This window comes from Aspergillus novofumigatus (genome assembly GCF_002847465.1).
Source record: "Aspergillus novofumigatus IBT 16806 chromosome Unknown P174scaffold_7, whole genome shotgun sequence".
In the NCBI taxonomy this organism is placed as follows: domain Eukaryota; kingdom Fungi; phylum Ascomycota; class Eurotiomycetes; order Eurotiales; family Aspergillaceae; genus Aspergillus; species Aspergillus novofumigatus.
The window spans coordinates 2,144,810-2,159,491 of NW_020194280.1; the positions used below are offsets into that span (position 1 = coordinate 2,144,810).

The window sequence follows — 14,682 nt, forward strand, 5'->3', positions numbered from 1 at the left end:
TAGGCGACCGCTAGATTGGCCCGCTAACTTGACGCTAGAGGCAAGTGTCCACAGATCATTTTCCTATAAGATGCGAGTTTGCCACCCCCCAATGTGCTCAGTATTCTGTTCTTCCCAACTGTGACTGTTCAAGATGCTACTTACCATTCTCAGCTTGTCCGTTATCCTCCCCAATCAAAAAAGAAATTAGCTCTTTATAGTATTGCTTACATCTAGGGCAGGATTGTGCTTCTTCTAACCTTTGCGTCATTTACTCCCCAGATCCAACATGTCTGGCGGCGGAGAGATGCCAAAGGAATCTCATCATCCTACATCCTATTAAATCTGATTTGCGCCACAGAACATGTCTTTTTCGGCTTCTTTTATATAGTGAATATGCGCGAGTGGTCAGGGTTCTGGACCCATCACCCTATAAACATCCTGGATTGGGTCAATTTTGTCCAGTTAACGGGCGTCTGGGCATTTTTCAATGTCTTGTGAGCTGTCTACAGCCCCCAACAATCAATGTTTTTGAAACTAACAGGATGTGTAGATTCTTTCTATCTCTCTACTTCAAACCCACCAGCCGCCTCCAAAAGGCACTGCTTATAGCTATCTACATCTTCTTCCTCATCATCTCCCTCGTCCCACTGGTCATAGACGCCACAATAGACATCTTCTGCCCCCAGAAAAGCCAAACTGCCCCGAGTACGATCGTGACCCAGTTGTGTTATTTGAGGGCTACCACCTCTTCGTTCTGGTCCCAGTTATCGTCATGCTTTTGGTTCTGGGCTTGTATAAACAGGCTCGAGCATCCACATTTAACCTCAGTCTGCCCGGGCTTAAACTGCAAGCAGTAGTCTTCATGCTCTCAGCTGCTTCCTGGGTCCTGAGACTTGCTTTTCCATGGAAGGCGTACCTGGAACAGCCGCAGGGACATGTGCCTATTTATTTAGTGATTCCTGCTTGGTGGCAGATCATTGGGTTTGTGGCTGTTGACGATGCCATCTTTGCTCTTGGGCAGGGCGTTTTGCTGTGGTTGGCTTTGAGGCGTGGAAAGCGTCTTGCGGCTTCTCATCCGGAGAGCCGGCCATTGCTGGGGGAGTGAAGTAGGCCAATGGATTCTGCAGGCTCGGGCTGTGCCAACTTGGAAACTTCCCCAACCTTGACTGCTGCACCTGGGAAGAAAGCACATAAGGGAAACCAGGCGTCATACTGTGGATAATGATGGAGGTCATGCAAACCATTGACTGACTAGGGCAATGACGCGAAGACAAGCCACTGACACTTAGCATGGCCATGTTTCATGCTTTGAGAGCACTAAAGCAGTGAACCATCTTTCTAAGGATGGCATCAATTCAGAGGCGTTGGTACGTGACACAGCTGTCGCTGTGACTCATTCACTCAACTTCCAGAGCATGTATGCGCCAGTGAAGAATTAATGGTGACTGGACTTTTTTGTTCTATCACGATATTTCTGACTTCAAGGACCAACATATCTTTTAAACGGGTCTATGGATCTTTTAAACGGGTCTATTGCCATCGCTCTCTTGGTATGGGAACTTAGTTTCGAAACCGGAATGCTTTCAAGGATGGTCTCAAGACGGTCTCAAGGACGGCCCAGCTCGAAATTTGAATATGGAGAAGGTGCTATAACTCAGTGGATGAAATGGAAATGTCAGTGGATCTAAGTATCCTATTAATCAGTAATGGTTGTATTTTGTAGCTTGGATTTGCTTCTGCTTACCGTACCGATATCAGTGGTGACGTGTGATATTGTACTATCTGTCTACTATGCGCTGAACGAGGAAACAGACGAGCATAACATAGGAGTGTATGGAATGAATACAACACGCTGTCTCAGCCTTGGGAGGTTCTGGTCCCGGATTCCCAGTTTTGGGAGAGGGGGCACCAGCGAACGCAGATTTGGGAGGATAAATACTTTCGCCGAGATGCCGCTCCGGTGAAACATTCGACAACATACAGACCAACAACGTCGCCATGGGTTTGCTATCCCTTTCTCGTGGCAACAATGAGTGGAGGCAGCTCCCCAGACTATAAGGGCACCTTTCTTGAGGCAGAGGAAAGATTGAGGCAAGAGAGGGAGCGCAACCAACTAATGATTTTAGGAGAGTTCATCCGACATTGTCATGATCTCCTTTGGAGGCTGCTATGAGTTAAAGCGCCTTCTCACTCCATGACAGGCAAGATGCGCCCTCCTACCCGAAAATACTGCCCTGTACAACTGCGGCGGTGGCGCAGACTATGAAGCTAGATAATAGGAAATTTACAAATCTGTTTGCTGATACATTGAACTAACTAAAGAGGATGCATAATAGTTATTCATGTCACAGGCTAGGACGCCTTGAAATCTATAACCTAGATTTTGACAGTAAGAAATTGCTAAGAGGTTCTAACTAGGGCTGCAGCAGCCGAACATAAAAAGGAGTATGTAAATGGTGGCCAGGGTTACATGACATAAGCTTACTACATTAATTAGTATGGTGTCACGTGACCACAAGCTAGTACGTACTTTGTCTAAGCGGAAATGTCAACGAGGGGTACGGGGATTTAGATCAAAGACAGTTTCGGCGACGTCATGGCTCCCAACTGGATGACATTGTGTGTGGAAGGAACTTGCGTCTCCCTAGTCTGCGTCTGAAAGGATCTGGTTTTTGCACCAATGGAACAACAGAACAAGCAGATCTGCAGGGCCCGATCGTTACTGGTCGGTCCACATTCGACCGAGACATCATCAAAAGTGGTGATGGTGCAGATCCTTTGCGACTTCAGCCCGGATTAATAATGTCTACTTCTAACATCGCATCTGGGGTTCACAAGTCGTAGAAGCAATAGACTGTCCGCTTCTATGTAGACCATTCATCGTCTAGGCGCCAAGACCAGCGAATCATCATGGCGTTCTCCAGCCTGTCGAAGACTATAATACTCATATTTCTGGCCCTTGCGGTGGGTGGAAATGGCTCGAGGATAAACCGGCGGGAGGTCGTCCGTCGCTTCAATCCCGTCCGGACCAACTTGTCCTCCACGACTCCCATCCAGGTGGGAAATGGCAACTTTGCCTTTGGAGCTGATGTTACCGGGCTACAGACCATTTTGCCGTACAACATTCTGTCCTCCTGGTGTTGGGCCAATGACTCTCTACCTACCGAGCCGGGCCAGGATGCTACCTCCGACTTTACAGGACAGGGCTGGTGGACTCATGGTAGACTGGTAAACTACGATATGCCAGACCCGGCCGAAGCAGCCATCTCGACGTGGCTGAGGGCGAATCCGCATCGTGTCAACCTAGGAAGGATTGGTCTTCTGTACAATGGCAAGAATATCTCGCTGGCGGACTTGTCCAACATGTCGCAGACCTTGGATCTCTATACTGGACTTTTGACATCTGAATTCATTCTCGGAGGGGTGAAGGTAGTTGTGCAGACCGTTGGAAGCCCGAGCTCAGACGAGGTTGCGGTGCGCGTAGACTCGCAATTGCTGCAAAATGGATCGCTGAATGTCTTCTTCGACTATCCCCTGACTACCGGGGCCGCGTCATTTCAAGCGCCGTTTGTCGGTGATTGGAATGCTGCATCGAACCATACAACGAAGCTGTCCGTCCATGACCACCAGAAAGCCGTAATTCAACATTCTCTGGGAGGAACAACATACTACAACAGCATTTCGTGGCTACCCCAAGGGAACATCAACGGTCCCATCAACAGAGCCCATCGATATGTCCTCCAACCATCTGGAAAGACCACGTTTTCCTTCACTTCCACCTATACCCCGGAGAATAACGCTCAGGTCGGCACATTCAACAGGGTAAAAGCAGAATCAGCGACCTGGTGGGCCAAGTATTGGGAATCAGGATCGTTCGTCGACCTCACGGCCAGCGGAAGCTCGGACATCAAAGAACTGCAGCGACGCATTATTCTCTCGCAGTATCTCCTCGCGGTCAATTGCGCGGGGAGGGACCCTCCCCAAGAAGCAGGACTGCAAAACAACGGATGGTACGGAAAGTTCCATCTGGAGATGGTCTTTTGGCATCTGGGCCACTGGGCCCGATGGGGTAAGTGGGAGCTCCTCAACCGCAGTCTCAGAGTGTACGATCGCTTTCTTCCCTCGTCCATCGAGCGCGCCAAACAACAAGGATACTCAGGCGCTCGACTGGGCAAAATGAGCGATCCATCCGGTCGATCGGCCCCGGGCGAGATCAACGCGCTCTTGATCTGGCAACAGCCGCACGCGATGTATTTCGCCGAGCTGGAGTATCGCGCCTTTCCCACGGCGCAGACTCTCAGGAAATGGGACACCGTCTTGACAGAACTCGCCGAGTTCATGGCCTCGTACGCGTGGTGGAATAGCTCGACGCAGGTGTACGATCTGGGTCCGCCAATGTACCCGTCATCGGAGAACACGAACCCGAATTCGACATACAATCCCACTTTCGAATTGGCGTACTGGCGCTTTGGTTTGCGAATTGCCTCGGAGTGGAAGCGTCGACAAGGTCAACCTGTTCCGTCCGAATGGATACATGTTCATGATAACCTGGCTCCTTTGCCCGTGACCGACGGAGCGTACGCCATTTGTGCAGATCTTCCCAATATGTGGACCACCTACGATTATATTTCCGACCATCCCAGCCAGATTGCCGTCTACGGCCTTCTCCCTCCCACGCCTGGAGTGGACGTCGGAATCGTCAACGCGACGATGATGAAGATCAACCAGGTTTGGAACTTGACCAACTCATACGGGTGGGATTTTCCCATGCTGGCTCTGACGGCTACCCGTCTGGGAGACTCGCAGCAGGCCGTGAGTTATCTTCTCGATCCTGTCTTTCAATTTGATGATGTCGGTAATCCCATTGGCGGTTCGCGGGTGCCTACTCCGTACTTCCCTGCCTCATCTTCCTTGCTTCTTGCGGTTGCGATGATGGCAGGTGGATGGGACGGCAACGAGGGTCCGCATTTTCCCCTTGGTTGGAATGCAAAGACAGAAGGGTTTACTCCTGGTCTTTGATGAGACTCATCATTAAAAGGACAGTCACGTTAGCTATAATTCTGGCTAGAGTCCATGAATATTATGTTGGTGGATTCTCTATGTCGATACGTTGCTAGCCTTCATGTTCATGTTATGGAGGAAAGTACCACAGTACTAACGAGTATATTTCTTGAGAACCGAATACGTAGACTCTACATTCACACAACCACATGAGAAAACCTAATGGAAATAGGGAAACCCTACGTCAAGTCTAAAGTATACTAGAAGCCAGTCCGCATACTAACCTGGACAAAGTCATCGTCCACAAGAAAGAGATCATCTAAACTAGGACTCATGTCCATAAAGGGTGGCAGAGAGAAAATATCGTCCAGGGGATCTAGCGTTGTCGTGACATTGTTCTGATGGGCAACTTGGGGGAGCTCAGGGCTCACTTCCACCACCGATGACGAACCCGCGAGAGAGCAGCCTTTGTCTACCGACTGCATCTCACGGACATAACGCGCCTTGGCCATCAACCGCCCGATCGGCTTCCATAACGTACCCTTGCGCGCGTGCTCCTTCATGCGCCAGCGGTCATAGAGGATCTCCACTGCTGCCCACGCCCGGTCGCAATCCTGGCAAGGGGCCGAGTACAGATCTCGGACAGGACAAGGGCAACTGCGTGCCACTGGGAGTAGGTATCTGATCTCCAGGCCCAGTGAGCGATATTGGGATTGCACAACACGGAGCAGGAGAGCTCCGAGATCTCGATGGCGAGGTGAAAGATCTTGTCCTGTAGACTGGCCTGCAGCGGGGCCGCTGATACTTCCTTACAACTATCCACCCGCTTGCGAGGATAGTGGACCATCAGCCATACGCGGGCGATAATCAACCGCGCCACGGTAGCTGAGACAAAGAGGAAGGGTTCGGCGGGATCGCAGTACGCCAGATACCGTGTCTCCAGGCGGCTCTGGAGCTGCTCGGCCAGTGCCTCCCGTTCTGGCAGCGACAACTCGGTAACTGATGCAGTGCTGGTTGTCCGTGCCTGACGGCGGTGCGGTGGAATAAAGCTGACCTTGCGCACAATGGGGATGGATTCGAACCCAATCAGGCTCAGCGTCATCTCGGTGGCGCCGTCTCGCTCGGTCGGCGGCTGAACCAGATCCGCGGTCAGATCGGAATCGTTAATATTCAACGGCAGCCGGGTATCAAAGGACGATTCGGATACAATAGGTTCGTAACCGTGATATTCAGACGAGCGCTGGTCGAGGCCGACGATGAACCACCACAGTCGCCGTCGCAGTTCGGTCTCGAGGGGCCGTAAGCCAAAGGCCGTGCCGTCACGATGGAGACCCATAGCCTGCGCAATATGCACAATTAAGGCTGTCAGCGACCAGACAGTTCGGGAGTCATCTTCATTGCGCAGGGCACAGAGGAACAAGGCTGCCGCCTGCAGCAAGATCATGTTCTGGGTATTCAGCAGATCAGCGCGGGCGAGGGCCTGTTCGATGGCAAAGCGAAAGGTACGAAGCGCCTGGGGTCGAGGTAAGACAAGGGGGCACTGGGTCTGGTCAGTAGTACTGATGATCGCAGCATAGTATATGGCAAGCAAGAGGGCCTCCGTGTTGCAGTCGAGGGTGTCAAGCGAGGCGACCGCGTCCCAGAAGAGCTTCGTGAGTGTCGGCATGTGGAAGATCTTCACCACGGGAGCAACATTGGTCTGGAAAATCTCAAACAGAGCGACCGATTGAGAGATGGACGGATGGTAGTCTCGCAGTGAGTGAGCGAGCGACCTGAAGCCCATAATGGCGGCATTCAACCCGATTGTGCCGACCGGTTGCTCCTGTTCATCTGTTTCTTCCTGCCAAACCCCTTCGTCGTCGTCATCGTTAGTCGACGGTGGTCCGTGTAGTAAATCCCGCAGTTCTTCAATCTATAGTCCTTGGTCAGCTCTTATCGAAATGTAAACGTGGGGGTAAAGAGATGACCTCATCGCCCAGACTAGCCCAGAGCACGTTGCTCACATAGACGCTGGAGGTGCTATCAATAGCGAGACGACCATTCCGCTGGTTCCCTTGGGGTGGCAGAGAGACTGTGGATAGGTCCAGCGGCTGATGCTGGGTTTGTTGGCTTTCCAGCTGTCTTATGATGCTCTCCAGCCGGTCAAGTCTATCCAGCACCGCCGGGTTGTTGGTGGATTGCTGCGGCTGCTTAGGGGCGCGCCCCGTCCCACTGGGATAAATGCAGGTGGAGGCAGCCCGAATGCAACCCCCACACGGTTGCTGTCGGTCACATTTGACCTTCCGTGAGCGACAGAGCAGGCAGCTGCGGCGCTGGGAATGGTGTCTTAGGGTGAATGGTTCACTCATGGCTGGTGAGTAGATAGAAGCCAAAAAGCAACCAATGTGTCGCTACCTAGTGTTATGATCATAAGGGAAGACAAGGGAGGGAGCGACGGAGAGTCAGTGTGGTTCGGCGGTTCGGCGTCGGATAACTTATGCGACTCCGAAGTGCCACTTGAGCATCGTTATCCACGGAGTACCCGCTCAGATGGATTTACTACAGTAAAAATGTCATATATAATGTAGAATTCATATCACGAAGAAAGGGGTAAACGGGTAAATAGAAGCAGCCTGTCTCAACCGAATTAGGATCCTTGGTCAGCGAACGCCAGTAAAAGGAGGAAGTGATTTCAGACAAGACTAGTCCGTTGTATACTGAGCCCCAGTTCGACACCAGAGATGGTAGAAGAGAAATGGCTTCGCGGGCGTACGGCCGAAGAGTATTGGAGGATTGTCTATCTTCCTTCAACAGGAGAGTGAGAATGTGCAGGTATTGGAACTTGGTGTTCTTGATTCCCAGATTCATTTCTCGGAGTTGGCAAGCATTGGCCGAATCACTCTCGACCCTCATGGCTTCTGACAATACCTGGCCAGGGCAGTCAGCAGAAGTCAGCTTTCACGTATTCTGGACATCGCAGATTCAGTTCGAAAGCTCGCCTGGTTTGTTTGCAGAAACTAGGCGTTTAGTTTCGACCGTATGTCACTCTTGGTTATCGATGTCTTGCCCACAGCCAGAATTTCCAAGACATATCCTGTTAATTTAGCCAGCTCAACAGATGATCTGAAAAACAGCACGCCGAAATTAGTGGCTCTCTCGACCTCCATGGACCATCGGGCAAGCGGCACTGAAGAAAGCGCGTCTATTTGACGCATTCAACGCGGTCTAAGCACGCTGGGACGCCTCGCAGGTGCACATTGTCAAACAGTCTGGAGAGACAGTTACACGGTTACACGCTTTGGCGAGGGGCGCGACGCACCCGAGATCGATCGCCTGCAGCTGCGTCGACTTCTACTTGACCCAGTGGATGCAAGTAAGACCGATGGAACCATGCAGTGAGCTCTGTTGGGAGAAAGGAGAGCATCCCTTCTGGAAGCAAGGAAAATGGCTACACAATTCACTTCACCAACGGCAGCTCAGCGACTGGGTGCAGGCTTATCGTTGGTGCTGATGATGCTTGGACCAAGATTCGCCCTCTGGTAAGCTGATGCGTCAAACGCGGATGTCTGTATGCCAAGCCGAATCACTGAATATCTCGCAGCTTACGCCAGCGAAACCGGTCTACTCTGAAGAAATGTACATCGAAGGCAAAATATCACACAACGACCCGAGCTACAGCACAGCCAGGGAAACAGAGGAACCATGATTGCGGTGGGCCAGCAGAAGCAAATAGCCGTGCAGCAGATCTCCGACGGCACATATCGCGTGTATTTTGGTCTGACAGTGCCGGAAGCTTTTACCACCACTGCAGCGGCAGCGCCGTCGACAAGACCGAAGCCGTACGTCAGATGCTGCTGTCATTGGACGATTTTACGAATCCTGGGCGCCACAGCCCAAGGCCATTATTGCGAACGCCGAGGGCCACCTTCCGTGCTTGGCCTTTGTGCCGCATGGAGGTAGGTGACATTGGCTGGAAGCGCGAGGTCGCTCCTGGAGTGACTTTGCTTGGAGATGCGGCGTACGCGTCGACCCCGTTTGTGGGCGAAGGGGTCAATTGTAGCATGTACGATGCAGTTATGCTGGCTGAACGCATTCTCCAGCACTGTGGGAGTGTTTCAAGTCTCAGCAATGTCCCGGCAGTCAGGTTGGAAACAGCCTTGGCCTCATTTGAAGAGGATATGTTCGAGCGTGGCCGGGACCCGATCCGTCGTAGCACGGAGAGCGAGGAGATGCTATTTGCTGAGAATGCGGCAGGGCTACTTCTCCAGGCCATCAGTGGTGCTATGGTGCATAGGAAGAGCACCGCATGGAGGTGGATGTGCATTATATTATGTTTCACATTTGGCCCCTTTAATGGTATTATCCATATTCTACTCTTAATATACAACCCTCAACACCATGGTGCCTTAGGCTAGCGCCCTTAGAAAGGTTTCTCCAGACATCAAGCTGTCAAAGACCTCTAAGCCTTAGTCTTCAGGAAATCTACCACTGCTATAACAAGAAGTCTGTTAGCAGACATACTTTAGGGTAAAGAAATAGGCAATAGGCAAATCACCTGATCTCAGCTCCTCCGGCCGCTCCTGAACCACCCAGTGTCCGCAGTCTATATTGACGATCCGTGACTGAGGAAAGAAGGAAGGTAGGAGTGGAATCGCAGCCTCCGGGATGTAATGACTTCGAAGTGCCCGAATAAAAAGGGTAGGATTGTGAAATTGTACCGCCTCGTTCTTGTGCGGGAAATCGCCCAAGGGAGTCAATGCCGTGTTGAGTATATCCAATGGAACGCGGCATTTCAGATACGGCGAGTCGCTATCTTTGATAAAATTACTCAGCAAAAATATCCGTATGGGTAAAGACTGGCTCAATCAATGTCAGCATCCATCTTACGAGGGTGGAAATAGAATAGTGCCACGTACATCTTCATATTCTCGCAGGATCATCTCAGCATCGTGGTGGGTTTTCACCTTGGCATCCCCGACTTTTGCCATTCCTTCCAGGTACCTTGGAAAGTCATCCACCAGGGGTAAATGGATTGGGCAGTTGTCAATGGCTACAACATCGGAGACAAGCTCTGGTAGTTGAAGAGCGAGTGTCAAAGCAGTTTTGGCACCCCTGGCAGTAGGTTAGCAATAACGAGAGATCCAGGATGCCCGCAAAGGGAGTTCCACATAGAATGACCGATAAGTGTTGCTCTCTCCATCCCATGGCTCTGCATGAAAGATGCAACGTCCAGCGCCATTTCCATGTAATCATGTTTCAAATGATGGCCCGACTCCCCATGATTGCGAAGATCCTTCATTCTGTCAGCTTGAAAGTCTCCAAGTCTTGATTTGGATGCAATGCTTACTACAGCGAAGACCGGTCTTGATAGATCTCTAGCCAATAACCTCGATTAAAGAGTGAGCCCGGAACCCAGCAGTGTGACAAGATCACACAGTAGCTTACTTGCTCATCCTTCGGTTTTCTCGCTTCGACCCAAGGAATCCATGCAGGAATATTATGGGGACATGCTTGTTGGCACTCAAATTCTGGCAGTCTGCAGGTGTGAGGCTATGTAGCTCATAAGCCAGAGCGACCCTTGAAGTTGCAGCTGGCGAAGAAAGTGGTTTTATGCGCGCGAGGCTTTGACCCAATTTCTTTAGGGCAGCAGGCATGGTACTCAACAAGCAGGTATTTAACACTCAGGCTTAGTACATTGGGTCCCTGGGTGGTGATTTTGGGATCACATTCATCCCTGGCGGAGAAAAGCTGATATGACTCATCCTAGCCATATTTAACTACTAACTAATTAGCTGCTCTAAACAACACGCTAGTCAGTTAGTAGTTAGTGAATCCCTGACTATTATATGTTGGAGTTCCCCATTCCTTTTAATTTATTGGGTTTAGCGCCCTTTGCTCCTATATCTTCTTCTTCATCCTCTTCACACTGTTTACCTGAACCTCACCTAAACATGAATATAACACAACAGTAATCTTACTCAACCCCCTTTCTGTTGACGTGCCCTGTTCCAGCACTCTAGGATCATGTGTATAACAGAGTTTTCACACATAATACTTACATGTCAGGCCAGGGTCTCAACTCACCAAGGTCAGGGTAAATGAATGTACAGCCCGCCTCCAGCCTTCTACTCTGCTGATTAGGGCGCCATTTTAATCGCCCATAAGAAGCCGGTGTGATAAACAAGGCTCACATGTAGTGCCGCAATAGCAATATTCCATTGCTTTTCCCAAAGCCGCGAAGCGTCGCATTCATCATTCTCAAATAGGCAGTAAAGCCGCAGTATGTACTAACTTTGCTGAGCCCAGATGCCTCTCATTTCACCTTTCCGGAATGGGGAAGACACCCCTGTACTCCAATTTAACTGCAGCCATGGCCCGAATCACCCGTATGCGACCACCTGCCAACCACACAGTATGACTTACAGTGGCAAGCATCAACGAGTTCGGGACCAAACACCCACAACGCTTCAATGAGACTTTCAGGCCCGAATGCCTTGCGCGGCAGCATAATGTTTGCCCTGCCCTCAGTGACCTCTACAGAGAGCTCGGGATCGCGACCGTCCAGGGTTCTAAGCCCGAGAACATCCTCCAACCCATGCTGCTCCAGCAAGGCGGAGAGTTCCATCAGAAATTCTGCGTCCCTAGTACCCTGAAGGACCGGGTGTGAGGATTCCTCATCCTCGGCAAAGTCGAACTCATATGGCATGAAGCTGTCTCGGAAGAGACGGTAGGAGCGCGGCACTATTGCGCCCTGGTACTTCGGTACGATGGGATCGGCATTTCCGCCTACGTCCCAGGGCGCTGAGACGTTTCGGTAGTCGACCAGGCGCTGGGTGGCTGTGATGGGGAAGTGCCGGTGCAAGAGAGCAATTCCGTAGCGTTCGTGAACCCCTCGACGGAGGAAGAGGTCTCGGATGTCACTGAGGAGGACGTTCCTTGCGCCCTTGTCCTGGAAGTTCTGGGCTCCGATGGAGAGTGTGGGGAGGGAATTGTATGCATCTGGATCGTACATTTGTCTACCTGGGATGTAAGTCCTGAGTCGTGGAGATGGAGGAGCAGCAGAAGGGGTGGAATGCTTACGCCTCCATAGTGATCTTTGCAGCGGGGATTACAATCAGCAAATCTAGTAGGGCGCAGAAGGCGTTTTGAAGAGGAAACCGTGAGTTGCTTGATATTTCACCCGAAGCAAGGAACAACAGCTCCTATTTATGTTCAACATTCCAGGAGTCCAGGGCTATCCTGCTGTTGCTTGCCTTCTCTATTTCAGCCTCCCCATTACCACAAGCCTAACAACGTGATATCTTGGCTCACACTGTAATTTGTGCCCGCACAATGCTGGAAGGTGTCATGATGTAGATTCAGGCCCATTGGTGATTGTACATCTGCAAATAGTGGTGGGCCTTACTACAGGTCACCCTTGAAGGCTCCAATAATGTAGAGCTAATAGAATACATGCTGCAGCCTGATCCGAAAACCCGTAGGACTTCTCTGATTGGAAAGTCATTGTTTGCTTCCCTCACACCCGCGGCTGCCACAACTACCTATTAATGCGAGGTGCTGAATCTAGTCAATTCCCATGGCTACCCCTCACAGCCTTGCGCTTAGGCAGCAAGGTGTCACGACCACCATATAGATATCACCAATGACATCAATGAAATCTGTACGCCAGTGTAAAAGGCTTCTATGCCAAGTCCTTTGAGGCGAAATTAGTCCTAAGCCTTTGCAATCCGTCGACAGGATGAGACATACCCGAAGCACCATCGCAAGATGAATGACACCCTTGATAGGTTTTCTGGCACTGCTGATAGCCCGCTCAATGTCCTCTGGTACTTCGGCCCGGCCAGCAACACCAGTCACCTTGCATCCCATTGTATTCAACTCGGCGAAGAATGCCTGATCAGGGACCTGTTGGCCAGGAAGGGTTCCATATTGAGCTGACCGAAGCCAACAAGATCTCCTTTACCAAGCTCGGACAGCTTGCCAAACTCTGCAACACACTTCCGGGAAGCGGGGAGCAGTTCGCCCGAGAGCGAATTCAGAACAATATCCACTCCCGGGCCTTCAGTCTGGCGCATGACCCCGGCCAGGAATGTGTCATCACACCAGTGGAAGATGCGGTTTCTAGGGATATTAAAATGTTGCATCAAATACCGTGCCTTTTCTTGGCTTCCAACGGCGACAAATATCTGGCGTGCGGCGTCATGTTAGATCAATAATACGTCGTGCGCCACTGGAAATACTCACCTCTGCTCCGACGAGTTGGCAGAGTTTGACGGCACAGTGGCCGATACCACCAGCGGCAGAGTGGATCAAGACGCTTTATAGGCGATGTATTAGCTAGAGATCAACCGTGGAGCGCGAAAGCCTATATATACCTGTCCCTTTTCGAGGCGACCAACGCCCATCAAGGCCTGGAAGACGGTGGTGTAACAAGCAACCATAGTGGCAGCCTCTTCAAAGAGCAGTCTATGGGGATCCTTCGTACCAATGAGTCCACTAGAAGAGCATGTGTCGAGAAGCATCCTTCTACTGTGATGGCACAGACTCGATCGCCGACGGTGACATTGGTGGCCTTGGAGCCGACACGGCTGACAACTCCAGTCGAAGAGGACCAGATGAGAGAGGTTCCTTGGTAAAAACGCTTTAGCCATTGATACAAATCCCGGTGGAGGATTCGAATTGCATTGATTATTTCTGTCCAGCCAAAATGCGCTAGTAGCTTATCGTAGGCTTTTATGAGTCATCGTAGAGGCTCTATCGTTACAACTAGATGCCTCCTGACGGGGTTTGAGGTAACTTTGCGAAGCATTCAGTATAGTCACTAGCTCAAAAGCATATGAAATAGGTATCTCTCCAGTCTCAGGCAGTGATCGGTGCGGCAGTAATATAATTAACCATGTTGACCACCAATACCCTTCCACTCAGTAATTTGGGCGTTCTCCCAGATCTTCTGCAGATGTCCCTGGACGGCGACATCCACTCAGTAATTTGGGCGTTCTCCTGGATCTTCTGCAGATGTCCCTGGACGGCGACATCGACCGCTGCCCACGCCAACACGTCGATCCGCACTGAGGGTGCCAGGCCACGGATGCGATCAGCAAATGCCCCCTGTCGACTCAGCACCATGCCCGGACGCATGATGTATGACTCAAATGTGGTGGAGTGAGCAGCTGCGTGTTCCAGCAGAATATTCTCAGCTTGACCCTGGGGTCGTCAATCGCTACGTGCAGCATATAAGGAAGTGGGAAGGCGTTCAAACCCTCACACGACGATAGCCCGCATTGAACCACAGAGTTTTCGACTGGTCGCGCTCAGCCATTCCGCCGCTGACATACACGAAACGAAATTTTGGAGCGGCAGAAGCTTCTTGCCCTGCCTCATTTGAAGCAGTAAAGGCATTGTTGAAGGCCTTGGCGGCCTGGCTGGTATACTCCAGTGTGACCCGCCGGAAGGCCCGTTCATCAGAAGCGCGCGAAGGAGTAACGCCTAGCGTCCAAATACAAGCGTCTGCGCCTCGGAGGGAGGCAGAGAGCTGGGGGTCTGAATAGGAGAGAAAATCTTCGTCTTTCATGCGATGGACGTGGAGTTTGGGATGCGTAGTGAGCAGTTCATGCCGGAACAGGGCAACAATAGAAGTGATAGAGGGATGGGCTAGGCACTGTGAAAGGACCTCTTGTCCCACGAACCCAGTCGCGCCAGCAATGATGACCTTGATGATGC

At 51.2% G+C, this 14,682-nt stretch overlaps 7 protein-coding genes across 7 annotated transcripts; 3 read left to right on the forward strand and 4 right to left on the reverse strand.

Moving 5' to 3' along the window:
• Positions 1-122: 122 nt before the first annotated feature.
• Positions 123-1,087, forward strand: P174DRAFT_454101 (PQ-loop repeat-containing protein; the record flags this gene model as incomplete). Its single annotated transcript, XM_024829206.1, has 4 exons — positions 123-156; positions 222-476; positions 533-687; positions 747-1,087. Exons 1-4 carry the CDS (start codon positions 134-136, stop codon positions 1,085-1,087), a joined length of 774 nt encoding a protein of 257 aa, XP_024679882.1. The 5' UTR covers positions 123-133.
• A 1,805-nt stretch (positions 1,088-2,892) lies between these two features.
• Positions 2,893-5,001, forward strand: P174DRAFT_395270 (uncharacterized protein; the record flags this gene model as incomplete). Its single annotated transcript, XM_024823676.1, has 1 exon — positions 2,893-5,001. One exon carries the CDS (start codon positions 2,893-2,895, stop codon positions 4,999-5,001), a length of 2,109 nt encoding a protein of 702 aa, XP_024679883.1.
• A 128-nt stretch (positions 5,002-5,129) lies between these two features.
• On the reverse strand, positions 5,130-7,378 carry P174DRAFT_444972 (putative C6 transcription factor). Its single transcript, XM_024828222.1, has 3 exons — positions 6,951-7,378; positions 5,633-6,895; positions 5,130-5,597 (listed from the first exon to the last, which is right to left on the reverse strand). The coding sequence occupies exons 1-3, from the start codon at positions 7,329-7,331 to the stop codon at positions 5,244-5,246; spliced, it is 1,998 nt and encodes a 665-aa protein (XP_024679884.1). The 5' UTR covers positions 7,332-7,378; the 3' UTR covers positions 5,130-5,243.
• An 859-nt stretch (positions 7,379-8,237) lies between these two features.
• Positions 8,238-9,424, forward strand: P174DRAFT_286868 (FAD-dependent oxidoreductase). The gene is made up of 2 exons (XM_024821571.1): positions 8,238-8,501; positions 8,564-9,424. The coding sequence occupies exons 1-2, from the start codon at positions 8,407-8,409 to the stop codon at positions 9,375-9,377; spliced, it is 909 nt and encodes a 302-aa protein (XP_024679885.1). The 5' UTR covers positions 8,238-8,406; the 3' UTR covers positions 9,378-9,424.
• On the reverse strand, positions 9,306-10,616 carry P174DRAFT_412573 (putative alpha/beta hydrolase; the record flags this gene model as incomplete). Its single annotated transcript, XM_024824313.1, has 6 exons — positions 9,306-9,453; positions 9,518-9,818; positions 9,879-10,074; positions 10,131-10,255; positions 10,310-10,349; positions 10,408-10,616. The coding sequence occupies 6 exons, from the start codon at positions 10,614-10,616 to the stop codon at positions 9,422-9,424; spliced, it is 903 nt and encodes a 300-aa protein (XP_024679886.1). The 3' UTR covers positions 9,306-9,421.
• Positions 10,617-11,249: 633 nt separating this feature from the next.
• On the reverse strand, positions 11,250-12,113 carry P174DRAFT_515173 (uncharacterized protein; the record flags this gene model as incomplete). The annotated part of the gene is made up of 3 exons (XM_024832142.1): positions 12,043-12,113; positions 11,386-11,978; positions 11,250-11,308 (listed from the first exon to the last, which is right to left on the reverse strand). The coding sequence occupies exons 1-3, from the start codon at positions 12,048-12,050 to the stop codon at positions 11,250-11,252; spliced, it is 660 nt and encodes a 219-aa protein (XP_024679887.1). The 5' UTR covers positions 12,051-12,113.
• A 1,708-nt stretch (positions 12,114-13,821) lies between these two features.
• On the reverse strand, positions 13,822-14,677 carry P174DRAFT_375868 (putative nucleoside-diphosphate-sugar epimerase; the record flags this gene model as incomplete). The annotated part of the gene is made up of 2 exons (XM_024822653.1): positions 13,822-14,166; positions 14,222-14,677. Coding segments are annotated over 2 exons (801 nt in total), but the record flags the coding sequence as incomplete, so codon positions are not given.
• Between the last annotated feature and the right edge of the window lie 5 nt (positions 14,678-14,682).

Excerpts from the sequence above, each read along its gene's own strand:
- P174DRAFT_444972 (XM_024828222.1), bottom strand. The coding sequence starts at position 7,331 with ATGAGTGAACCATTCACCCTAAGACACCATTCCCAGCGCCGCAGCTGC. Across the intron at positions 6,896-6,950 it reads GGGCTAGTCTGGGCGATGAG|ATTGAAGAACTGCGGGATTT; the intron begins GTCATCTCTTTA and ends CAAGGACTATAG. Across the intron at positions 5,598-5,632 it reads AGTGGCACGCAGTTGCCCTT|GATTGCGACCGGGCGTGGGC; the intron begins GTCCTGTCCGAG and ends GCCCCTTGCCAG.
- P174DRAFT_286868 (XM_024821571.1), top strand. The coding sequence starts at position 8,407 with ATGGCTACACAATTCACTTCACCAACGGCAGCTCAGCGACTGGGTGCA. Across the intron at positions 8,502-8,563 it reads GGACCAAGATTCGCCCTCTG|CTTACGCCAGCGAAACCGGT; the intron begins GTAAGCTGATGC and ends AATATCTCGCAG.